The 27,019-nt window shown below is 43.9% G+C and overlaps 1 protein-coding gene across 1 annotated transcript in view; it reads right to left on the reverse strand.

Annotated features, from left to right (window-relative positions):
* Window positions 1–26,491, reverse strand: part of LOC310854654 (roundabout homolog 3-like) — a 110,792-nt gene extending 84,301 nt beyond the window's left edge. Inside the window, exons 1-2 of the mRNA XM_083759329.1 lie at window positions 25,859–26,491; window positions 8,310–8,636 (exon numbers count right to left, since the gene is read on the reverse strand). Of these exons, the coding sequence (XP_083615455.1) occupies window positions 8,310–8,636; window positions 25,859–25,940 (409 nt within the window). The 5' untranslated portion in view covers window positions 25,941–26,491. The remainder of the gene's footprint in view (window positions 1–8,309; window positions 8,637–25,858) is intronic.
* Window positions 26,492–27,019: the final 528 nt, after the last annotated feature.

Here is a 27,019-nt window from a genome sequence, read left to right on the forward strand (position 1 = left end):
TGAGGTGCTAGGTATAGGGCACAAAGGGCCTCAGTCAGATGTAACCCCCCCCCCCCCACCCCCCTCCACCCCCCCCCCCCCTCCACCCCCCCCCCCCCCCCCCCCCCACACACACACACCCCCATCAGTCAGTTTGAATTGAAAATGCCTCCGAACCCCAACCAACCAACCCCCTCCCCCCCCCTCCCTCTCCCGGCTTTTACAAAACACCCATCCTCTTCCCTGGATGGGGCTTCTTGATAATTCATGAGCCATAAAACTGGTCAGTGGAGACGTTGTAGGAGCCGTGATAAAAGTGTCAGCGCCCCGGTATAAAACACTCAACAATTCAACAGCCTGGAGGAGGAGTGGCTGCTGTGCAGCTCGGTCTCTGAATGTCAGACACCCACCCACCCACCCCGGGTGGGGTGTCTAACTCTCAGAGCGAGATTACCCCCACCACCACGCTGCGCTGTTGTGTGTGAGGATTTGATCCCATTCTGGATGGGGGATACTTTAGCTATTGAAAAATAGCAGATCTACAAGCTCGTAACACGGCACTCGGTGCCACGCTACGAGCTTTTAGGTCGCTTTTAACGTCCCTGGAACAACATATTTTCAGATGGGGGGTCGGTGGCCAATTACAGGTCCTTGACATGAAATATTGAGCACCACTGATATAGAAAAGTGAGGTTTTTCAGAACATTTTCATCATTTTTTTTAAATTTTCGACGCCAGGTCTAAATGGGTTATACTGCGTATGCTCAGGTTGTTGTGCTTGGCTGACAATCATGCCTCCGAGTATATATACCGCCGTCTGAGCTATTTATTTTACGTGTGAAATCGACATGATTAGTGTGGAGAAAAAAAACCCCACACGTACAAAGAGAAAGAACATAGGCGGAAGAAGTCATATTAGGCGTTGTTTTTGTCGTCCCCATATAGATGTATAGACATCAGCCACTTTCGTTATATATAGGTTGACAGAAATTGCAGATCTAAAAGCTCACGACGTGTCGAAGATCACGACACGTCGTGAGCTTTTGTATTGGCTATACTTTCAATATTCATTGAACGGCAAAAGCGTGGATTAGCTAACGCAGGAATGGAATGCATTTAGAGTTAGACAAAGGAAGAGATAGGTGAGTCACTAGTGGCAGATACACGCAGGTTAACCCATTTTGGGCGGGAACCCCTTTTTGGTGTTAGCATTATGTTATGCTTTAGCTATTGAAAAATAGCAGATCTACAAGCTCATAGCGCGCCACTCGGAGCTTGTAGGTCTGCTATTTTCGAAAAATCGTGAAAATATTTATTTCAGAAAACTGGAGGATTTAGAAGGATTTTTTTAATTTTGAGGTCAGGCCTAAATGGGTTTAATACACAGAATGCATGCAGCTACATTAACCGGTGCATTGCATTTAAGAGAATACATCGAATGATTGATGCACACTGTGTGCATCAAACATAATATATAGGCTATTACCTGTCAAGTGCTTCAATGGTAGGGCATGAATTAATGTCTGCCGTGTTCGTGATGTATTCAAATAGATTCATTTGTCAATGTTATGTCTTCCCGCGTGTCTGACGCATACAGACAGAGATCACGTGTCTTTATGTGCCTCTGTGATCAATATATATCACACACATTTAAAAAAAAGAATATCCCATGATTTTGTAACCCATTTTTTCACCCAGTGTCAATTATCTGATGTAATCCTGGGCGCTGCACTTCCTCTGCCAACCTTGGGGGGGGGGGGGGGGGGGGCAGCGGACTGACCTCATGCTTCCTTCTACGCATGAGGAGTCCAAGCTGTCTCTTTTCACCTGATATATATATATATATATATATATATATATACTGTATATATATAGGGGGACAGCACTTCAGTTCCAAACAGGCCCAAAATCAATATACTGTACTGCAGTGGCATTCCAACTTTTTGAGACCAATGCACAAATCAAACTCTCACGGCGCAGTGCCAATAGCAGAAGTACATAACGATACGACAAGCTGTGAGCTTGTAGAGGGGCTATTATCACTATTTTTGTGTGACAATTAGACACACACGCACACGCACACACACACACACACACGCACGCACACACGCACACACACACAGACATGCACGCGCACACACACACACACACACACACCAAAATACAAAGCCTTGATTCAGGTTTCTGTTTCATGCAGCAACACTCAATGGCTCTGCACCAGCAGGTGACTGGAACCAGTCTGTGAGGGGTTAAACCTCCGTAAACCCACGAGTCATCCCACAGCGCTGGCTCTGAGCCAGCACTGTGACTGACACACGCACGCACGCACACACCACACACACGCGCGCGCACACGTACACACGCACACGGCTCCCTCTCGGGCTTCCTCGTCAAGTGAGACCATGCCGCCACAAAGCACCATGTTGTGACGCCACATTGACGCCACGCTGAGCCCTTTGGCACTGCCACGCTGAGCCCTTTGGCACTGCCACGCTGAGCCCCTTGGCACTGCCACCTACCTGGGCTCATCTCTGGCCCCACTGGCCCAGCGCCCACAGAGGGCTGGCAGGACTTGGCGCTGGTGGGGGGGTGGGGGGGGTGGGCTGGCACTACGCTGGCCACTATGCTGGCACATGTTTACAGAACTCCTCTCCCTGGTGTCTGAGCTCCAAAATGTAGCAATGGTAAATGTGTGTTTGTTTATTGCATATGTGTGTTATTACCCAACCTGTATAAAAAATTAGGCTAACAACTTAGGCTTCGTGGCGCCCGCTGGCCTATAGCGGTCCAGGGAGGCACATGCCACATATAGGCTCTGGCCTGGTGGCGCGCCGCGTGTTCGAGTCCCGGTCATGACGACCTCTGCTGCGTGTCTCTCCCCTTCTCTCTCTCCCTATTTCCCTGTCTGTCTTCACTGTAACTATCAATAAAAGGCACAAAAGCCTAAAACAAATCTTAAAAAAACGAGAAAAATAAAACACTTTAGGCTTCCTGGGGCAAGGGGGACACACATGACACGACGCTGGCTCCATGTTTCTCCCATCGCAGGCATGCTGGAGATTTGAAACAGGATTTCAGATTGTTATCTAAAGAGAGAGGAAATGCCACACATCTGACTCGACCTGGTTAACCCATTCTGACCGGGCACCCATTTTGGTGTTAGCATCGTGTCGTGCTTTAGCTATTTAAAAATAGCAGATCTACAAGCTCATATCGCGCCACCGAGTGGCGCGATACGAGCTTGTAGGTCTGCTATTTTTGAAAAATCGAAGACACTTTTAGAATCTGATCTCAGGTCAGAATGGGTTAATAATGAAACTGTCAGGATGTAATATACATTTTTAGAATCTGATCTCAGGTCAGAAGTTGTGTGTTTGCACACGTTTGTTTGTTTGTCTCTTCGTATCTGTGTGGAGTCTGTGGACAGACATTGAAAAAAAATCTAAAAATAAAATAAATAGTAGTCTCCCAGAGGATCCAAACATTGACCCCGGGGGAGGAAGTGTATAAAGCAAAGCCAGACAGAGAGAAACTGACCGACAGATAGTCTGCGTTGGCCGACTGGAATAAAGAGACACTAGATATCAAAGCGAGGAGTCTGGGAGTGGATTCCACAGAAGCGCTGGATAAAAAGGAAAGCCCTCTGGGCTGTAAACATGGCCCTATGCAACCTCACAGCACGCGGGTTGGAGGCTCAATTGATGCCACCCGACAACGGGAGGGAGCACTGAATTAGTGCATTGTGACAGCGAGCCCAATGCGCTGCTGGTCACATCGCTAGACGCTAGTGGGACTGGCCGTCACAAATTCAACTCACCTCAACTCTCACACACGATTATTATCAAATAACATAATAATAAAAAGTCACACTACTGAGGATTTTAAGGTGAACTGTCCTTCACTCACTTGCTCAATATTTATTGACAGCAATGTTTTCATCAAAGACCTCCTTCAGTCTGTTCCGTCACAGTGTAATTACGTGGCCCTTGATTTCTGAATGTTTTATATCGTCCCTAAAACACGCCTTAAAACATGGTGTTTATTACTCCCTTTTCTTTTCTTTTTCATCTTCAGCGGCTGCTAGCAATTTGTCACGAGTGCTACCAGCATTAAGGGTGACTTAGACTTAATTGTACAGCAAACTTGTGCTGCTGCGACACATTACGATGTTATAGATTTGTTGTTTTCGGTCCGTGGCGCCGCACACAACAAAGTATATCAAGCCCTTAATGTCCAGAGCACTTGGCTTGACCATAATCAACGCATGAAATGTGCCACGGCTTAAAAGTAACTATAGCACAGAAAGAGGAGGCATCTTTCATCTTGAATCCTGAACCTGCTATACTATAACACTGCTCGCCATGCAGTCTCCATTTCAGAAAACATTCTCCCAGAAACACGCTTGATTTGTCTTTTTTCATACATTTTATCCCCACGATTTTGTAACCCGTTTTTTCACCCAGTGTCAATTATCTGCATTGTCTATCGACGTAACGTTCAAAACAACATTCGAACAAGGAGGCTAAATACAGTATGTTTATTTCTCTTTGGTTTAGCCGAGTCATTCTAACAAGCAGAGAGAAGGACCTGTGCTTTTCTTTGGACGACGAAGCTGCCTGGGGGAAATTCATCGTGATTAGGTTATAGGTCTCTAGATTCTTTAAGGAAAGCACGATGCCCGCCATAAGGTGTGGGACGTCACGTCACGGGAGTCTAGGATTTCACCGGGTTTTTTTTTTTTTTGTACCAAGAAGAGTAGAAGTTCCAATCATTCAGCTGGTTTGTGTTATAGCGCAATGAGGAATTCCTGGAATGGTTTTGAATTTTAAAGGGTGGACAACACTGCAAGAGGCCAGAGAGGAAAGGAATAGGGGGAAAAAACAGTTTACTGGTTCTTCTTTGAAAGCAGCTGAGTGCGAACGTGCTGCTGTAGCTCAAACCAGTCTGTGTGTGTAAAGATAACGGATGCTCATTTTCTGGGAAATATTTGTGGCACATACAGTATACATTGTGCCACAAGACTCCAAAGTCAGTCAATCTTTTGGCTATAGTAAAACACAACTTGTAGTGGCATGTTGTGATGTGACAACATATAGATTATACCTCTGCAAATTACCTCTGGCTGCTGTCAAAAACTGTAATGACCCCATGACCCTGTGTAAGGCACCACAGCACATTCTAACACCTTCTAATCTAATATAAAGCTAAATCTACAGTAATTGGCCCCATGCAGATTTAATTAAAGTGCAAACGAGCACCAGCGGTATACCGCTGTGCGGGAAAATAGAAATGACGGTGCCTTTTTGGATAAACCTTCTGAGTTCCTGACAGGGAGGTGCATGCAGGTCATGTTTCTATTTCAGCTGACATCTGCCTCGTGCAAGAAGAAGTTTTGCACAGTAAAAAAAGTCCTCTGTGATCATTCAACTCTCAGGGTCGAATGATCACTAAGGATTTTACTGCCAGCTAGTGAGTCAGTCAACCATCCCCCCCCCCTCCCCCCCTCCTATCCGCCCACCAACAACGTTTCCCAGTCAGTCTGTCTTCCTGTCCAGTGGCGACAGCTGTTATCTTCTCGCCGGGGCTGTCGAGGCCATCAACATTAAACGGACCCAGTCAGAGAGAGAGAGAGAGAGACGGTCAGAACGAGACAGAGAGGTCCGTCTCCTTCACAGTGGGCGGGGTGGACAGATAGGGCAGTGGTGGAGAACAAGGAATCCATTTTTCTTTTCTATTTATCCCATTCTGACCTGAGATCAGATTCTAAAAGTGTCTTCTACATCCTGACAGTTTTCTGAAAAAGCTGTTTCTATGTCAGTGGTTCTTCGATTTTCTCAAAAATAGCAGACCTACAAGCTCGTAGCGCGCCACTCGGTTGGCGCGTCATGAGCTTGTATATCTGCTATTTTTCAATAGCTAAAGCATAACATAATGCCCCCAAAAGGGGTTCCCGACCCAAAATGGGTTAAATCAAAGTACGGTAGTACAATACTCTTTTACAAGTAAAAGAACGCTCTGATCTACTTGAGTGAAAGTACAAAAAGGTATTCACCTCAAAATATACTCAAATTAATAGAAAAACTCATTGAGTGCCTAAGTAATTACTTAAAACTTTGTCTGATCTACCAGCTCACAATATGTTGCACCACGACTAAATCTGCAAAGTGATTGGTAAATAAAATCTGTCAAATAATTGCAGTCGAATAAAAAGTACAATTGCTAAAGTAATAAGTATAAGTATAGTGTTTCGTTGAATGGCTCAGAGACTGTGTACCAATTTGCGTGATGTTTGGACAAAATCTGTAGGTGTACTGTGCAAAAACTTGTTTTGCACAAAGCGGCCTCCTGGTGGCGCTATAACAGGCCGTTCTGGAAAGTTTGGGGCAGAGGTTCATCGTTGGCATCCAGGGAGTGTGTGTGCAAAATGTGGCATCGACCGGGTTAACGGTGGCCGAGATTAGCTGCTCACGGACACACGGACGGACGGACACACGGACGGACGGACGGACGGACACACGGACGGACGGAGTGCAAAACATACTCTCCCCACATGCCTTCGGCCTGGTGGAGACAATAATAATAATAATAATAATAAAACTTTATTTGTATAGCACCTTTCATGACATGAAATGCAGCTCAAAGTGCTTTACAGAACAATGGAGAATAAAAGAAAAGAAAAGTACCTCAACATTGTGCAGTCGTACAACTCAACTACAGCACTCGAGTAAACCGAGGAAACGTCCAAGACTGTTACTTCAGATCTAAAAAAAATAGCGCTTCGCGCTGGCGGGACCTGCTACTTTTGATGCTTTTTATTATGGAGATAAGACGTTTTCTGTCCGACAGCAACGAGGTGTATTTTATCAACCCATTCTGGGCGGGAACCCCTTTTGGTGTTGTTAGCATTATGATATGCTTTAGCTATTGAAAAATAGCAGATCTACAAGCTCTTGTAGGAACTTGTAGGTCTGCTATTTTTGAAAAATCGTTAAAATGTGCCTCAAATCTTTCAGAAAATTGTCATGATTTAGAAAACATTTATTTAAAATTTCGACGTCAGGCCTGAATGGGTTAAAGTTACTTTCCTCCACTGCAGATGGGAGGGATGTCTGAGGCTGGTGGGGGAAGTGCGTGGGGGGGGGGGGACGACGACGACAGAACAGAACACTAGGGGGGCCTTGAGGTGAAAAGCTGCCACGAGACTCAAACACCACCGAGGGGCGAGGGTTACATCAGAGTTAAGGGCCGAGTGATGCTCGCCATGATAAGAAAGAGAGGAGTGTCCTTTGGAGATGCTCCTCCTTGCCCAGAGCACGTTTTCTCTCTCTCTCTCTCTCCCCAGCCGAGACCCACACAGACACGCACAGCCTCCAAAATACCACTGCAGCTGTCGGGCAAGAAACGCCTTATCTCCATGTTTTGCGTTTTCTTTTTTTTCTTTCTTTCACAAGTTAACGCCCTATACCTGATCATGCTATAGTATACAGCGTCACACAAAAGTAGCAAAAGTAGCAGATCTGCAAGGTTGGAATCGCGACGCGGTTTGAGCTTGTAGATCTGTTACGTTACTGAAAAAGGTTGAGCACCACACTGACATAGAAACATTCAGGATTTAGAAGACATTTGTAGAATCGTCCCTCAGGTCTAAAAAGGCCTAATTGTTCTCTAAATCTAAAAGTAATCTAAAAGTTTTGGACGTGATGATGTTTCCACCCCGACAGAGTCGATATAAATACAGTAATGCAATTCACACACCCACCACGCACAACAAAACTGCCCACTAACCGACAATGTCATACTTAATGAGCTTGGACTGCCCAGCGCTGAGTCATTCTATTGCTTATGTTGACCATCCGTTTATAACAACGTTATCTATCAGGCTGTAGGCTATCTGTGCTCAGAACTTCATTACTTCCTAATACATCCTACAACGCCCGGAACTATACACACTGACTATAAACGGACGGCCTGGAACGTATCACTCCACTGTACTGAAAACAACAGCACACATATCTACAGTATTTCTACACAACAGCGTTGTTTCAGCAAATGGAAATTCTTGATGTCTTTTTGTGTTTTGTTCGAGGGCGTTATATGGTCAGGTTATTCCATCGTGCACTAACTCAGACAGAGATGTCTTTCATTTACGTTCCGTGACCATAATGCTATGAAATCGACACGGCAAGAATAAACAGCGGTTTATAACAGGGACCATGTGGAGGACATGGAGCCAACTCCCTCGCACGCACGCACGCACACACACACACACACACACACACACACACACACAGGCCCAAACGAGCAACAAAAACAAAAGACAAAAAACTCACTTGCGACCTCCAGCGAGGCGTTGCGGCTGACCGCCTCGCCCAGGTAGTTGCGCGCCACGCACACGTAGACGCCCTCGTCGGGCTTGCTCCGCCGGCCGTGCACGATGCGCAGGAAGAAGAGGGAGCCGCTGGGCAGGAGCATGCGGTGGGAGCGGGGGTCCTCGCGGTCCGTCTCCACGCGCTCCCCGTCCTTGTACCACTCCACCATGGGCGACGGGCGCCCCTCCGCCTTGCAGTTGAGGGTGGCCGGCTCGCCCTTGGACACGATCAGGTCAGAGGGGTGCTCCACGATGCGCGGAGCAGCGTCCTCCAGCCGAGGCCGGGATCCTGGGAACGGACGGAGAGAACAACGGGTTAGATTTGGACTAGAGATGCTCCGATAATCGGCCGGCGGTCGGTGATCGGCCGATATTCACTCTGATCGGTGTTTACCCTATCTATGATCGGCAATTTATACAGGCCTAAACATTCTCCCCTTCCTCCCCACACACACAGGAACAGTTTTGACGTGGGGTTTTGACATATAATCATTTTGGAAATAATACAATTTGCAACATTTCACAAGATCAGCATCGGCAACGGACCTATCGGTATCGTTCCCAAAAAACCTGATCGGAGCTTCCCTAATTTGGACCAATGCAGATGGCTCTGCTGCAGCGGGTCTAGTTGTTATCAATGGGGATCTGTGTGGAGTTTGCATGTTCTCCCTGTGTCCCCTATAGGGTAGGTACCCTCACATGTTCTCCCTGTGTCCCCTAGGGTAGGTACCCTTACATGTTCTCCCATGCAGTATAATCCTGGTCTCTAAACTACCTCCCCCTGGCCAGCCGGGGAGCCTGATGGGAGGGGAAAGGAACTGGTTGTTCCTTCCACTGTTCCTTCCACGCGCCAAGGACTGTCTAAAGAGGACAAGAAGCGAAGACCGTACGGGCGACGCCATGTTGCTCACATGGTGCTCCATGGAAGGAAAGAAACATGCGCAGTTGCAGACCAAGGAAGCTGAACGCGGAAGTGTTGGCTGCATAAAGCCCATTGCGCATGTTTCTTTCCTTCCATGGAGCACCATGTGAGCAACATGGCGGCGCCCTTACGGTCTTCGCTTCCCGTCCTCTTTATACAGTCCTTGCCACGCGCTACGTCCGGCCGGGGAAACTCCCCCCCTGTCAGGTGAAAAGAACGACTTGGACTCCTCATGCATAGAAGGGGGCATGAGGTCAGTCCACTGCCCCCCCCAGGTTGGCAGTGGAAGTGCAGTGCACAGAATTACATTAGATAATTGACACTGGGTGAAAAAATTGGGACCTGTTCAACCAGTACTGCAAATGTTGGTGAAGAATAATCAATTTTTAGGACTTCTATGTTGCAACAAAAAGCAACAAAAACGTGCTGTATTGTGGGACCCAATTAAATGACAAAAAGACATAATTATACCTTCCTGCCTCATCATTTTAGCGTCACCGGCATTCACATTCAACAGATTAGAAAATAGTAGTCAAATGGTCTCCAAATGTTAATAATTGCAAAAGGGAAAAGTGGGGTTAATGGAGATCAGGTACGCTGAGTAAGCTCCATCTAAAGGACAGGAGAGCAAGTAAGAGAAAATAGAATGGTATAAAAATGGTGTACGTGCAGCGAGGTGAACTCAATCTAACAGGCCAGAGAGAAGCAGGCAGTAAACAATGTGTCATTTCAAGGACCATTAACAAAGAGTACAGTGCTAGATTGCCGTGAAGGCAAGGACACGAGGTAAAGCCAAGGACTAGTAAGGCCTCCATACTCATATAGTATACACTATAGAGCCTGTGCCTGTTTTTCTGTCTTTGTTTACATTGCAGATTGCAGCCACTTGCGTTCCAAGAGGAAAGTGGACGGTCCAACCCAAAATATTTGCAGCCGGGCCCATAAAATGTGAGTCCCTGCTATCTAAACCTCTTCAGTTTGCTACACAGTAAAATCCTAGAGTGCCAATTTAACTACATGAAGTTCATGAACCCTGGCCCATGTTCTAGGGGCAAACATTCTGCGAAAATGTCAGATCTACAAGCTCACGATGTGTCGCAGACTTGCACGTTCCAACGCGACACGTCGGTAGATCGCTTGCATGGTTGGCTTATTTTTGAAAAAAGTTGGAATAGGCCTTGAAGTGGTTAAAATGAAGTTCCGTTCGTGATTTTATTTCATATCTCTCAAAAAGCGATTTGTTTTAATTTCTTTAAAATAGAAACATTCATTAATTAAAAAATAGTGCACTTTGTGGTCTATAGAACAGTCTTTCAGAGATCATCGGACGCCAACAAAAAGAAGAAACGTTTTTTTGTTCCAGTTAAATATCAATATTTCTAAAATAAATGTTACACTATCACCTAATAAAAAGAATATTCACATAAAGGGCTAAAACAATCTTCTGAACTTGGCTGAAAGGTAAGGAAAAAAGAACATGCATCTTTAGTATATTTGTTCTGTGCATGAAAGAATGCTTATGATAGCAATGAATATTGTATGGCTGTTCAAGGTTATTTCTTCAATATTCATAGAATTGCACGTAAACCACCAAGGACTTTAAAAAGCTAAGAGAAATCACAAACGTCAATCGAGAGACAGAAAGTGGGCAGAAATGGAAGCGAGGTCATTCCCCACTGTTTGACAAGCTTTGAAATAGCCCCCCCCCCCGCTTCCTCCCGGTTGAATGACAGCTTTGTTGGTGGGACAATTAAGCATAAATAGCGCCAACACAATCTGAAGTTTTCCCCGGCAGGAGAGCGTTTTAGCCAAGGGAATGACACCAGGATATCTGTAATCTTCCACAGTGTTTGACTTACAAACTTTCGTTTCACTCCGTTATGATCGTTGCAGAACCTCATTATTTTGGAATCATTTTCACGCACAGTCGGGAGACAGCAACTCTTTCTTCCCCCTCCCACTCAGTTAATAAGCTGAGCTATTACGCTGAGACTAAGACGGATATATATGGGGGGTTCTCACGTGTTCTCTCTCCACTCGTGGGTGTAGGAAAGAGTTCAAACGTTCAAACTCTTGATACGGATGAGGGGGGGGGGGGGGGGGCAGAAGTAAGTGGAGTCCTCAAATTGACAAATCCTCTGGAACTCGAGGATTAACAACTCTGAAACTTTGAAAGTGAGTTTTTTTTTTTTTTTCGATGGGGGATAGTTACAGAGTCCCTTCAGATCGTCGTTATTGGCCAATTTCAGTGCAATTACATTCTCTCCGTTCCAAAATGCTAGCCCAAAATGCTGTGGTGCTTGACCATGCAGGGCCTCTAAATCAGGGGTTCCCCCCAGGGGTCCTTGAGGGAGTTCCAGGGGGTCCCCACCCAGCTAAATGATAAGTTTGGAACCACATGGACCCTTATGGGTCTGTAACTCAGAGAGTGTACAAATGGAACCAAATGGACCCAACGGGGTCCATTTGTACACTCTCAGAGTTAAATTTACAATATAAATTGGGGGTTCCCAGAGATAGAAATGCCATTAAATGGGGGGTCTGTAGACTAATGCATGTCAAACTGGGGGGTCCTTGAAATGAAACGGGTTGAGAATCTCTGCTGGAACTGTAAAAATCTTCTCTTATGGGGCATATCTTTTCTAATGGGGGTCCGCGGGGCTAATTAGTGTCAATTTGGGGGTCCTTGACATGAAAAAGTTTACGAACCACTGCTCTAAAAGGCCTCACGGGACAGATTGCTCTTACAGTAGGCCCCCCCTCAAATTTACAATCCAATTCAGAGTTACCATGAAAAGGTGGGCATCGTCAGGAAGGCAGGCCCCTAACCTTAACCTACAGTACACTATAGCCCAGCATATGTCACCAGCCAGTCTATATTTTCTTATATACTTTTTATATTAGTGTTTATGTACATCCATAAGCAGTAAGTACAGTTTAGTTTCTCTGTGAAGCATTTGGTGAGATCTCTGCTCTTCATAGCTGGTGCCATTTTCATACCAAAGACGCAAAAAAATAAGTTAATAAAGTTAATTTTTACAGTATATAGTCTGTATATACTTGTTGAGGGAGTTTCCACAAGCTTGTGTTTTTTGTGTGTTTTTTAAGTCTAAAAAGTCGATTCATTTATTACAGAAATGCATCGAGTTGCAAAGTGAGTAAATAAGCATTTAGTTTTAATCCCTGTAGAGTTGTTTGTTTTACGATTTGGTTTTATAGTGCTAAAGTATAGCGCACACTGACTAACATGACAGTTAATTAACTGGAATAAAACCTGCAATCTGGGGTGACGCTGAAAGTATAGGCCATATAGAAAATATTCATTTAGGAATTATTGGCTATTTCTCTAGTTGAATATATATCTGAGAAGCTTGATTTATTTGAAGATAGATATAATAGTTGCTTATATAGTTGCTTATCTCATTCTTGAGTTTAGCTATAAGGTTTCTTATCTTCTCGAATAGAGACATATATAGTTGCTTATCTCTTATCTCTCTAGTTGAGTATAGAGTTCTGTCTGTCTGCTGAATCTCTTCTGTCTCTGGGACAGTACATACTGTGACATCACACTGGCATTGTGACAGAAGAGGTGGTGAAACATTTTTACAGCGAGAATTATGTTTGACATTAGTTATTCAAAGTAAGACACATTTGCCTAAATCAATCAAACATTAGGCATACATCCACCCCCAAAACATACATGGAACTTAATGCCAAAATCAATGTATGTGCATTAATGCAGCATGAAGCAATGTACTGCTTGCTTTCATTCCTCTTTTTGAGTTATTTATTTCACACTTTTCACACAAGAAAAATGCACTTTCTGCATATTAAAATGGAGGCACTTGCAGCATCAAAAGTAGAATTGCACAAAATGCACTATTCTCCTCCAGTTGTTCCGTCTGTGTCTCTCTCTTGAAAAAAAGAAAATGCTTTAAAACCCTTTTGGTGTTTTAAACATTATGTTATAATTTAGCTATTGAAAAATAGCAGATCTACAAGCTCAGGTGGTGCGCTACGAGCTCGTAGGTCTGCTATTTTTTTTTAAATCGTGAAAATATTTATTTCAGAAAACTGGGAGGATTTAGAAGATTTCTTTAAAATTTTGAGGTCAGGCCTAAATGGGTTAAAACAGTCATCATTTCATTAAATGCCTCTCTTCCCTCATGGTCTCTGAGCAGTGCATAGTGGGGGCCCATTCGACTAATAGCTTTTAGGTAGCACATGTATCATGGCTGAACCGAGAAGCTGGTAGCGGTTTTGCTGGTGGGTGGGTGGGTGGGTGGGAGGGTGGGTGCGGTTCTGTGGCAAGAACTCAGCAGGACAGAGCTCTTAAGAGCTGACTCATAAATTTTACAGAATAGGCCGGTCACAACAAGTTACAAGCCATGTGGAAATGTTAAGCACGGGTTTTTAAAGGGACAGAGGCCACCACCTGAGACTGAGCTAAGTATTGACAAGATGGCCTGTCTGCAAAGCAGAATGCCACTTTACGACATAGCTTTTACTGTACGTGATCCTGCTATGGCAGCGACTTGGCCTAGACTCTTGTAAGTGACGGTAATTTACTGCTGTCTGCAAACAAAAGCAAGGTGTTTCAAATCCCTTCATCTTTCAGCTGTACAGTATACGAACAGAGAAAATGCACAGGTTGCAGCATTGCATGCAGCATTGTGTAAAGTGTAGATGATCCATACTTTTTAATATAAAGGATTATAGTATGAGCCTTTCTAGCCGAGGGTTGGGAGAGTAGTTTTCACAGACCACATAAATATGTAGCTTATTATTGCTGTATTCCCCTTTAAGGCAGCAGAGGCAGGCAAGTCGGTCAATGCCAAGTGATGTTGTGGTGAGATACATTCAGATTGGGAGCTTGTACAACCTTTTGCAGAATGTTGCCCAATTTTCACCCAATGTTCGCCTATCATGACACACCCAGAATATATTATGGATGGAATAAGATTCATGTGTTTAACCCATTTCGACCGAGACTGATTCTACAAATGACTTCTAAATCCTAAGAGTTTTCTGGAAAGACCTCTGTTTCTACGTCAGTGGTGCTCAACCCTTTTTCATGTCAAGGAGCCCCAGAATTATCTGTATTTGGCCACGGACCCCCATCTGAAAATATGTTTTTTTTTCCAGGGACCCCCCAGAAGCAGCATTTTTAGTTAAAAAAACGTTTGCTCTGAAAGAATATATATTCAAAGATCTGCGCTACATTTTCAAGAGTTTTTCAAAAGTATCAGACCTACAAGCTTTATAGCACGGCACTCAGTGCCGTGCTACGAGCTTGTAGATCTGCTATCTTTCAATCGCTAAAGTAGTTAAAACACCAAAAGGGGTTCCCGTCCAGAATGTGTTAAAAGGGGGTGACTGTATAAGTTTGTTTGTGAACATGCAGACGTGATATGATGAACACGTTAGTAAGAATAACCACCACCTCTTTGTGGAGTTCTCTGGATCAAATTGGTACCCTGACCTGAAAATTTATTTCTATTTACCGCTTCATATCTATGACCCTATTTAATTACTTCTTCACCCCTATGAGCCCCACAGTGACGTTTACGGCTGGAAAAAAAAAGAAGAGGTTTGCTGGATCGCTTTCCTGATATGGATCACTTCTCCACTGCTGGTCGAATGCACACTAATGTACTGGCTCAAAGGCTTTTAAACCGTGGAAATGACAAAAAAGATACATCAAGAGCAGTTAACGATAAAAGGGAAGAGAGAGAGAGAAAAAAATCACACTTGTGTGAAGTAAGGGGCGCTCTTATCGTCATACATTACACCGTCATTACATCACGTTGTTCTCTCTCTATAATGGAGGATTGGGAAGTGCTGCTGATGCTGCATTTTCCTCTCGTGTACAACTTGAGCAAGATACTCTCTCCCTAGTCTCTACTGGTATAAAACAAGTGCAAGGGCAACCGTGGCAAAGTTATACAGTAGACGCCCCCCCCCACCGCACGCTCTCTCTCTCTCTCTCTGTCTGTCTGTCTGTCTGTCTCTCTCTCTCTCTCTCCCTCTCTCCCTTTTACCAGACACTGAGTGGGCTTTCATCCATGAGCAGATTCACATCCTGTGGAAAGTAGAAGACTAAATCAGCATAACTCCCGACCCGACAATTCCCACATATCACTTGGGTACGGTTCTGACCAGCACTCAAGGCAGACAGGCTATTTGCATGTAAAGAGGCACAAAGTGGACATTATGGTCCAATTGTGGGGGACAGTTCCATTATTTTCGTCCAACAGGTCAAAAGGTTTAGTCATGCCAATAACATAATAGTCCCCAAAAGTCCTGCTGAAAACTGAAAGGAACAGCTAATAATACCCCTTTTGGTGTTAGCATTACGTTGTGCTTTAGCTATTGAAAAATAGCAGATCTACAAGCTCATAGCGTGCCACCGAGTGGCGCGCTACGAGCTTGTAGGTCTGCTATTTTAGAAAAATCGAAGAACGACTGACATAGAAACATAGCTTTTTCAAACAGACATTTTTAGAATCTGATCTCAGGTCACGCGTTGTGTTAATAATATGCTATTGTGTGTGCTGTAACTGTTGTTCCTGTTGGTAAACGTAGTGGTTGGCTAGGAGTCAGTGTCCCAGTCAGTCAATGTGGGGGAGGGGCTTTTACAAGACTGTGCCCAGGGGGCTACTACGGTCCCATTATCCGCCTATATGGACTAATGGACGGTTGACTTACTGTAGCTACTGTATCACTTCTGCTGACCACCATGGTCACATTTTAAAATGTTTCACACGAGCAAAATTCCAAAGTAAAATCCCGGAAGTAAACTTTAGTGGGCAAGTGCAGTCCTCTTACTTGTTAATTCTTCAGCACTGTCAGATATGTATGTATATATATTTTTCTTTCTTTTTTTAAGCCTACAGAAGGTCAACTGAATAATAATTGTTCACTTCTTTCAAGCTTGAAAAGACATGACTTGGCTAAAGGCAATGCTCGGTGGAAGTGTGAACACCATCACATCAAATCCTTATCAGTCTGTGGCGGCTCTTAAAAAGAGAAAAGAAAAAAGATTAAGTCAGCGACAACGTGGTTTAGTAATTTAAATTAAGGCTAAATTGAGCAACCCCAAGAATCCCTCCGCCACCTCCTTCCCCACCCTATCCTAAATAAATTGTCACTGCTAACGTCCACAGAAGGATGGAGTCAGCTCTGGTACAATAGCAATAACCCTACCAACCACCACCAATACACAGAAATAGGTTCAGAAAGAGTTATAGGAAGGAGAGAATAAATAATGAATAAAATAATCTGCCACTTTGTCATCCCCATTCTCATTCTTCCCACATCTATAGAGCCAGACTCCCTCTAACAAAATGTGTTGTTTTAGAGTGAATAGTCTCCACCACACCGCCTCCTGCTCTCTAATTTTCACCAATGCCTGCACATTTATTTGCATTCAAAGTGAAATTGGCAGCAGTAGAGAGGGAAGGAGGTAGGCTGGGGTGTTTTCTCTCCAGCCTCCTACTCATTGGGGGGGGGGGGGGGACACAACAAAATGAGACACTTGCATGAGAATGCAAACTAACAGCCATAATAAAGCTACAACCTCCTTAATTGAGCCTCTGTTGCAGGGTCTTTGCAAAGGGGCAACTGTGTGCCTTTATCGTGTCTTTCAGTTTCGGCCATCAATGGCTTCATGCGGCTAGGGGCATTTTTTACTACAGGGCCCATGAATATAGAGAAAGAGCAAAACTTCCACAAGTTAAAATATGCCATTTTCCACTTACAGAGCTCTGCATGACACCCTCCAAGGAGGACAGCCAGTTCAGTTCCTCTGAGAGAGCAGAGTTGCAGAGTCTTGGCTCCGTTTTTAGGCAAATTGACAAGATAAAAAGCAGTTGCATATGGACTAGTGAACAGTAGCTGGTTCCAACAGCAGCAGTTTAACCCATTTATAGGTCTGACCTCAAAATAAATAAATAAAACTTCTAAATCCTCCAGTTTTCTGAAATAAATATTTTCACGTTTTTCAAAAATAGCAGACCTACAAGCTTGTAGTGAGCCACTCGGTGGCGCAATATGCAGCTCCTTCTGGTAAAATTGGGTAGCGGAGAAAACGGCAAAATCAACTATGCAACAATCAAATGTTGCAACCTGCAAAAAAGTCCAACACCGTTCCAAAACTCAGGGGGGATGTGGACTAGAATTCCAAAAGCTGACTAAGCTGAGGGAGGGGCAGAACTAACGTGTGTGTGTGGCCCCCTAGGCCTAGACACTTGCTCGTCATTAGATTTCGCTCCAAGCATCCTACTAGAAAATAAACTACTAGATAAAAATAGATTTGTTTTGAACACGCAGAGACGTTGAGGGGCGTTGACAGAAGCGCGCAAGGTCCCGTGAGCGTGCACGTCTGTGCACGTGCCTTGCGGACGACTGGACCTGGGTTGCGGTGAGATTTAATTTTTAGCATGCTACACCTCCCGCGCCCCTCATGAGCAGAAGACACGTACGTCGCTGATCCAGGCGAGAAGATCGCCTGGGTCACTCGCTTCCCGAGTTCTCGTCTGGAAGGACGGGAAGACGATGACAGTACTATGAATATGCATGTAGTGTGCATGTGTGTGCGTGCCAATGGCTAGGGCCAGCTTGCTCACCCGCCATAACCCTCTCTGCCTCTCTCGGCCAAAGTGCACAGTCACCAGCTGTGTTGGCCATCAATAAGCAATCCATTGGGTTTGCAAATGTATGTTGGGACAGCATTTTGTCTTGAGACGCTCCAGAGCTGCCTCGAGCCTTAGAAGTGTTTAACCACAACCAGCTTCCTGTTTCATAGCAGCGTCTTTTAGGATTTTATTTTTTTCTGGATATGTCTTCATTCACACACATACTGTATGCACGGCACGCGCTCCCACACGCACGCACGCACGCGCACGCGCACGCGCACACACACACACACACACACACACACACACACACACACACACACACACACACACACACACACACACACACACACACACACGCGCGCGCGCGCGCGTGCGCGCACACACACACACACACACGCGCTTGAAGCTACTGCATTCACCTTACATCAAGTTGGCCACATATCACTTCAGGAGAGGAAAAGGTCATAACACAAACTTCCTAAAAATTCTTAAAGGGCAAATCCATCATCCAAATGGCAATGCTTATGAAGAGGAAAAAAAACAAAATAACTGATTGGACACATTTTTCATTCTCAAATTGGCATATTTCCGCCGTAGTCTGAAAACCCACCTTTTCAGACCTTTTGTAGACTTAGATAGCATTTGATACAGACTTATAGCATGTTATGTAGACAGCACTATAATTGCATTGTATATAGTCATAGCACGCCATAGTACATATGTATAGCATAGTAGTATATATATATAGTTTATATGTATAGTCTCATAATATAGATATTCCACTGTTTCTTAGCTTACGCATGTTTCATGATAAATGCTTTTTTGTGATGTATTCCCATGCTTCTTGTTCTTGCTTAATGTAAATCGCTCTGGATTAAGAGCGTCTGCTAAATGCCTAAATTGTAAATTGTAAATTGTAATATTGACCGAATGTGCATTTTCAATCAATTTTAGGTTTATACTTTGGATTAGAATTCAGCCATATTATGTACGTACTAGTTCAAATCTATGCAAGTACAACATAATTTCTCAGTTAATCTCTTGGTTAATCCGGATTTATACTTGGTTTTACAGCAGAGTAGGCATTAGGCTACCCCACCAGTGTACTTATAGGTGAGGTTTAAGGATTGCTAATATAATGTTTTTTGGCCAAATGAGGCGTAGACTCATGCATTATGCACATGAGTACCCTTGTTGTGAGACTTTGCTACTGAACACATCATTGTGATTTGTGTGGCTTTGTTCACAAAAAATAATTATCTATACAGTAGATAGCTGTAGTATGCATAATTATCCAACCTGTCAGGTGCAGGGAAAAAAGAGTGCATGAAAATGTATACCTGCATTCTGCATTTATAGTTCCCAATAGCCCTAGCTTATTGACTTACAACGTTTCAACCCAAGAGGTTCGTAATCAGCCAGGCAAAAAATATTTCTAATACTATAACAATTGTTAATGTACACATCATTAAATTTAGTCCCCACTTTGAGGTATTTTTTGTCACTGTACATCATGAAATATGTCCTCTGCATTTAACCATCCTAACTATTCACCCAAGCCAGTTTTTGTTCACAGCCATTTCCTGATGATGAGACATACAACTGTTAATTGTCAAATAGAGCTCTGTGTTGAATCTTTATTTTTCCTCACACAATTCATCTGTGCGCTTTAGTGCTTTCCAAAACCAGCCCCTTTCTTTGTATCAATCTCACATTCTCACTCAGGTACAACAGGTACAGTAGCTGTTATTTAAAAAAAAAAAAAGGTGTTGGTACTTTCATTTTTAAACATAGCCATTAAGTCTGCAACTGAACAGCAGCTGTCAAAACGACTCCACTCCCACCGCCACCCTGATGGCACTATCACGGAAAATGGCTCCATTATCAGTTTGATTCCACAGGCTGACGGCATGAAAACATGCCAAGCTCCATTCTCACCATTTCATTCAACACCTCTAAATCTACCTAGGTGACAGCTACCTCTGTGGGGTGTGATGGGTTGGGAATGTTTACAGTGGCGTTTCTATTGACTCTTGACAGCAGATTCTCACTTTCTGTATACCCCCCCCCCCCCCCCTCTATTTCAAGCTACGTGACAGACAACTCCTTCACCAGAGACAACAAAGAAGACGAGAAGACTAGTCTGAAAACAGAACAATTGGAATGACTGTATCTGAGGTGTCTTCTGTTGACAGCCATTGTTAGACAGGTGATTGTGCCCTTGATAAAAAGGAGTGGAGAACTCGAAACAAGTGCTGCGTATTCCTCGCAAGCCACTCACTGCTCTGTTACTAGTACGCCCAATCCAAATCCACGGTTGTAATCATAGAAACGAGAATTGATCTGATAAAACTATTTGAAAGGTGTTCAAAATATTGCTTGTGCACTTTCAAAATTGCATCTGGAATCTGGACTCCAGATGCATGGAGATACATGCACAACCAGAAACAAATAAACAATATTAGAGAGGACTACAAATGTTGACTAAACATTTGCTTTAACATAAAAGAGCAGCCCCACTTGACAGGAAATGCATTTGAAAAAGTAAAGTTATACTCAAATAATTGAAACCTGGTTTAACTGCAAAGACTTAAGACTACGGTTGTACTTGTACTGAATAGGAATTATTTGAAATGTATAGCACATTACTTTACTTATTTATTGCATGAGGGCTCTCTGTGTAACTTTAAAGCACACTAGTTAAAGGAAAATGCCATACTAGAAGGCTTTCTTACCTTTATTTGTACCGTAATTTCCGGACTATAAAGCGCACCTGAATATAAGCCGCACCAGCTAAATTTAGGGGAAAAACCAAATGTGTACATATACAGTACAAGCCGCATATAGAGGCCATAGAGATAGATTTAGAAGGTCCCCTAGTGGCCGTTAGCTGTAAAAATCCATAGATTAGCCGCACCGTTGTATAGGCCGCAGGGTTCAAAGCATGGGGGAAAAGTAGCGGCTTATAGTCCGGAAATGACGGTAGTTGTTACGTCCCCACCAAAGAGGTCCAGGTGTTATTTTGTGCAAAAGTGCATTTATATTTCCCCTACCATAAGCCCTCAAAGGGGGTTGGGTTTTTGTGCTAATTCTCTTATTTTCATCGAAATAAGTAGTAAAGTGTGCCGCTTGGGATACTATTTACATTATGAATTTGAGCGATGGAAATAAGCGAATTAACACCCCAATGCCCCATACAATTCAATGCAATTCATTGAGGGCTTATGGTAGGGGAAATAGCCAATAGTGCGCTTTTGCACAAAATAACCCCTGGATCTCTTTGGTGGGGACGTAACAACTACAAATAAAAGGTAAGAAAGCCTTCTAGCATGGCATTCTCCTTTAAATTGGCAAGACCACGTCAGTACTAAAAGACCTGCTAGAAATGGCTGAGATGAAGCCAAGCCCCTGAGTGAGGAAGTGAAGCTGGAGCAGGAGCACGCCGACGACGACTGCAAAGTAGCAGCAATGTCATTATGACATAATTCCCAGAAGGGAAGAGATGAAAAGGAGGACCAAAGACCCCCTGGAGGCGTAGCATGCCGTTGAGAAAGAAACACAAGAAAGCACGATGGAAAATAAAGCTCTGAAGTGAGGACTGCACCACGCTGACCGTGAAATGGTGGAAGCTGCTCTGTGAAGGCCTTTATTATTACGTGCCACAACAACAAGGCACAGAGTGGGAAGGTAACAGGTAAGTTGGGGTAACAGTTACATTATGAGCAGGTCTCTTTCTGAAACACCATGCCCTTTGTTCTTCGATTTTTCCAAAAATAGCAGACCTACAAGCTCGTAGCGCGCCACTCGGTGGCGCGCTATGAGCTTGTAGATCTGCTATTTTTCAATAGCTAAAGCATAACATAATGCTAACACCAAAATGGGTTCCCGCCCAAAATGGTTAAGTTTTCAAAATAATTCATTTCTACAGAGTACAGTAATCCTCAGAGTTAATTCATCCATTCTAGTGTAACTATAAGGGTCCACTTGGTTACATGTGTATGCACTATACTGTCTACTCTCTTAGTTAAACGAACGCTGCGGATTTCACTGTGTATGCTATATATGACAGAGACTTCATTGTGAGCGAGAGCAGTGACCTGTGGTTAGCCTCGAACCAAATCTATTTCACCACTGTGACCTGCATAGAGAGGTCACCCCTCCCTTAATGCTCGAGGACATCCATCTGTCTACAGCCAGGGGGGCTCGAGCCGTGGGGTTTTTCGATGGACCCTCAGGCAGTCACACTTGAGACCATCGGGGAAAGGGGACGACTGACGTGTTCCTGTCAGCGCCCACTGCTAAATAGCGTCAGGTTTTGTGGTTTTCCATTCATAGCAGCAGGGAATTCTCCTGTTTCATGTCATGTTTATTTTGACTTCTACACGCAGTAAAACAGACACTGAGTGCTAATTTAACTCTGAGAGTCTACAAATGTAACCAAATGGACCTGTAAGAGTCGATTTGCTCTCTGAGTTATTTAGATATAGTAATAATGAAGATTTCACTGTGTATTAATATTGTGTAGGGTAGGTAAGGAGCAACATTCATCCCAAAACAATATTTAAAAAAAAAATATATATATATATATATATATATATATATATATATATATATATATCTTATCTATAAATGCACCAAGTCTCTGTGTGTACGTACGTACGTACGACTGAAATCCCCCACAGGGAGTGCAGTGCCCGGTGTCGAGTCGGTCAGATAGCCGGTTGTCCAGAACCAGCGCAAAAGCCTCTGCCCGGGCTCTGGACCTGATCGCCCCTATATCTCCATATATGGAGCTGGCCTGTTCCGACATCACAACGAGTGTTCTGACATCACAATGATGTTCTGACATCTGCATACACTCCATATTTGGGCATGCCTGACAAAGAACTCCATAATAAATGGTTGGCGTGAGGCATTCGTTTCCAACTTGCATCGTTCCAAGTAGGCCAGTGCCCAACGGGCACCGCTCAATTATTTTTTAAAGGAACAACATTCCAGGGCAAGTGATGGTCCACCTTGTTAGAGGTTTTTCTTTTGCCAAACCATCACGTCTGAACACCTCTAAGCCTAAGCCAATCAGATTACATCAAACTGTAACGTAACGGTCATTCTTGGACTGTGACGGGTTATTTGGGGTATGATCTGACTGTCTCTTTTTCTTCTTGGCATTAATCTGACTCCGTTTACCTGACAAAAAACAAGCAATACATCCAAAATAGGCAAGACATCTTCACGTCGTGACATACAGTTGCAGTGTTTGTTTATGGCGTGTGTCTGTGACTGATGACAGTCAGGAAGTGGTGCTTAAATGACATGTGTAAGTTAGTTTCAAAGAATGACGTGTCTGAATGTTAGGTATGGTATATACATGAAGTTGACATTATCTCACCAACACATTAATCTATTGATGGCTTGGATTGATCTGTGGATAACAGATGGGCATTCAGTTAGGCCGTAGGCAAGTAGGACTGGTACACTGTCCGTGAATGATTGAAAAGTCTTTGTTCTCTGAATTCTCTCTCTTTCTTTCTGCACATCAAAATGTCTCCAATTAAGTACTGTACGTGTATATATAGGCTATTCTGTCTAAACAGAGTATATTTTGAGCCTGCTGTGTGTCGTTTGTGGCTTGCTTAACCAATACACTAGACAGCTCCACGCTATAACAGACAAACAGGAGAGGATGTCACCGTGTTGTGATGTAGTGAGTGAGTCATCCATGTCCCACTGTGACAAGTAGCCTACATATTTGCGTCACGACTGAGATGATCTTAATTACTCAGAGATGTTAACTGTTACGACGAAAGCGATGGAAGAATGTTAACCACTACCATAGGTATCACACGTAAATATGTGTTTTGTGAAGGGATGAGGTTATCGATTAATAATCACACTGCACTACAAGTATAAAAGACATGTTGGGACTATTACACCTTTTGTGCCTGGCCATGATTTGCCATCTCAGCTGTATCCACACACACACACACACACACACACACACACACCGGCGCCAATCCAAGGAAGTGGATTGCGTTCTTCTGTCTTTGCAGATGAGTGCAGACTGTCATTACTGCGCGGGTAAAAGGTTTGGCGTGGGGACATTGATCTGGTTACTGCCCTGTTTGGTCATGACAGAGCGGACAGCTGTTTTAAAGCACCACTTTCAGTCACTTCAAAGGGGAGCAGCACAGCAAACACATGGCCCCTCTTGACAGTCAATTCAGCAGACCTGCCCCGCGACCAATGCGCTGACTGACTGACGTTGATGGAGCTGATTGACAGCAACAGCATCGACTCAAGTGTCATCTTACTGGCAAAATAGTTCAAGCCCGAGCCCTGAAACGTGACTCTCAAAGCTCAGGAGGAAGAAGGGACTTGTGAAAAAGGTGATCTCTAGGAGGTGGGGGACACTGGACCAGGTCAAGGATGTCTCAACAGAGTTTTTATTTCTTTTAAGTACTTATAGGCTCCATTTTCGTCACCGCTAAACCCCTTATCCCTAAACTTCTTTGCCTTTTTTACTATTTGTAAAAATAGGTGACGAAAATGGAGCCCACAGTGTGGGAAATACCTTGATGAGATAGTTGTGATCAAAAGAAAATGTCACTACTTTAAAAGCCATTAAAAGGCAAGGTGTAAACAACAACTATGAGACAAAAAAATTGTAAGTTGATTAACTTTAAGTTTAATAAAGGCTTTGTATAAGTCCAAAGGACACGTAGATCACCAAGGGAGCACTTTTGCTGCATTTTCTGATGCCTGAAGAAGGTCAGTAGACCGAAAGCTTGCCAAAAATAAACTGATTGTGCGCAGATCTGAGTGTGCGGAGCTTCCCTTTATTTTTCCTCATGCTGCATTGGTTCATAAAATACTCTGGGTTCATATTAAGCCAGTGTTTAGTGTTTACAGCCCTGTAAAAACCATCTCAGCATTAGAGATGCTCCCAAGACAAAAAAAAGGTGACAAAAACAACAATGTTCCAGACAGTTATTCTTTCCTGCATCATCATTGGGAATGTCGGCTTTCTACGTTCTATGAGAATACTGTGTAAAGTTTAACAACAACACAGGCCTATACCCCGATATTAAAACTTGCATATTTAATCAGTGTTTTATTGAATGAGGGTTTTTTTCCCCCTCATTCAGATTTTTAGATTTGAAAAGGGTTGATTTATGCATGGAGAGGTTCTGCCTGACTAGACAGCACACCCATAGCCCACTGCAACGGTTTCAACAACGCTATACACCGTCTGTGTTGTGTTGTGTGCCTCTGGGTTTCTATCATCCCAGCCAGATGAGATAGGGAGGATGCTTCGTGTTTTAATTGGAACAAAGTGATGAACAAAAACAAGACTTGCATTAGGCCAGAGGGTTGGTTTGGATGGAACCACAATAAGGAACCACGTGATGATGACACTGCATGGCGTTGAATTGGTTTTAACGAATGAACGAATGGAGAGGGATTTACCTACCATGCTGTTTTCTCACCTAAAAATGTGTGTAAAGACTTTTACTTCAAATGTTATACCCTAGCCCCAATATGTATGAACATATTGGGGCTGGTTATACCCTAATAATTTAGACAGACTGAATTACAACAAAAGCAAGTAGGCTACGTATTGTATATGTATTAAATATAGGCACTATGCCTATGTATAGAAGGCTACAGTAGACATGATGGTCCCCTGGGGTAACACACTACTAGCTCTCATCATCACCCAAGGCTCCGAGCAACTGGACTCCATGGAGATCAGGCGTGTGAAACAGGCATTGGCTATTATTATAGCATTATGGAGGACACACTGGAGTTTTATCTTCAATAACATTCAATAAAGTAAAGACGGTTCTGTCCGTCTATTTGTTCAAACACACTTCACTTCCCTCCACCAAACACCCCGTCCCTTCCCCGACACCAAACCCACCACCCATCCCATCTCCAACCCAAACTTACCATAAACCAAAGTTATGAAAGCCAGTGAAACCAGTAGAATATCCGTATTTGGGCGATACTCCATTCCTCTCCAATGTGTCATTAAAACTCCTTCAAATGAGGAGCGCAGTTTGTTAGAAAATATGTCCAACAACAACGACGCTATATAGGATCCAAATGCAGGATTTATGATGGCAAATAAATCCTCCGTGGTGTGGATAACACGCACAGACCACCTGGCAGCATCACAGCCGCTGCTGGCAGAATAACTATTAAGACCCGAGTTGAAACATCCCGTATTAATAATAAAACTTTCCCCCTTTTGGGCTCCAAGTCCTCCAATAAAGTCCTCCGGGTGGTCCGGGCAGTCCGTGACTGAGCGCCAGCAGCAAGCCGCAGGTGATGCGCTGAGAGGCGGCCGAGAGGGTGGGCAGTGACCGCTCTACCCAAATCCTTTCGCTCCTCCTCGTCGGACGTCGGTTCTTCTTAACTAATAACGTTACTAAACTCGTGAAGAAACAGTCGCGGACCGACGAAAATTATAATTTTTGTCTGAGAACAACTCGGGAAAATATCACTTCCATTATTTATCTCGCCTCCTAGGTTATTATTTCTCTCTCCGTCTGTCCGAGCGTCTCTCGCTCTCCGCGGCTCTCTCTCTCTCTCTCCTCCTTGAACTGAATTAGAGCCTCATCACAGGCAACACGCTCTCTCTCTCTCTCTCTCTCTCTCTCTCTGTTGTACACGCTGATTCTCTTAAAGGTGCAGGGCACTCATTCCGTGGCTCCCACCGTAGAGTTATAGGAGCCACGGAATGACTGCACGGCCCCTTTAAGATCTATCTATCTATCTATCTATCTATCTATCTATCTATCTATCTATCTATCTACCTACCTACCTACCTACCTACCTACCTACAGTGGTTCCCAAAGTGGGGAGATACAGGGGGTCCCCAGCTAAATTAGTTTGAAACGAAATGGACCTTTTATGGCAGTGTGTTTCCCAACCTTTTTTCTGCCAGGGCACAGTTTTCATCCCAATCCCAGGGCACACCTAGATACGCCGGGGAAGGGGGGGGGGGGGGGGGGGGGGGGGAGGTATATACATACCGGTATATGTATGACATACATGATATGACATATATGACAATATACATACATACATACATACATACATACATAC

The sequence above is a fragment of the Protomyctophum parallelum genome (genome assembly GCF_964188405.1).
Source record: "Protomyctophum parallelum genome assembly, chromosome: 1".
In the NCBI taxonomy this organism is placed as follows: domain Eukaryota; kingdom Metazoa; phylum Chordata; class Actinopteri; order Myctophiformes; family Myctophidae; genus Protomyctophum; species Protomyctophum parallelum.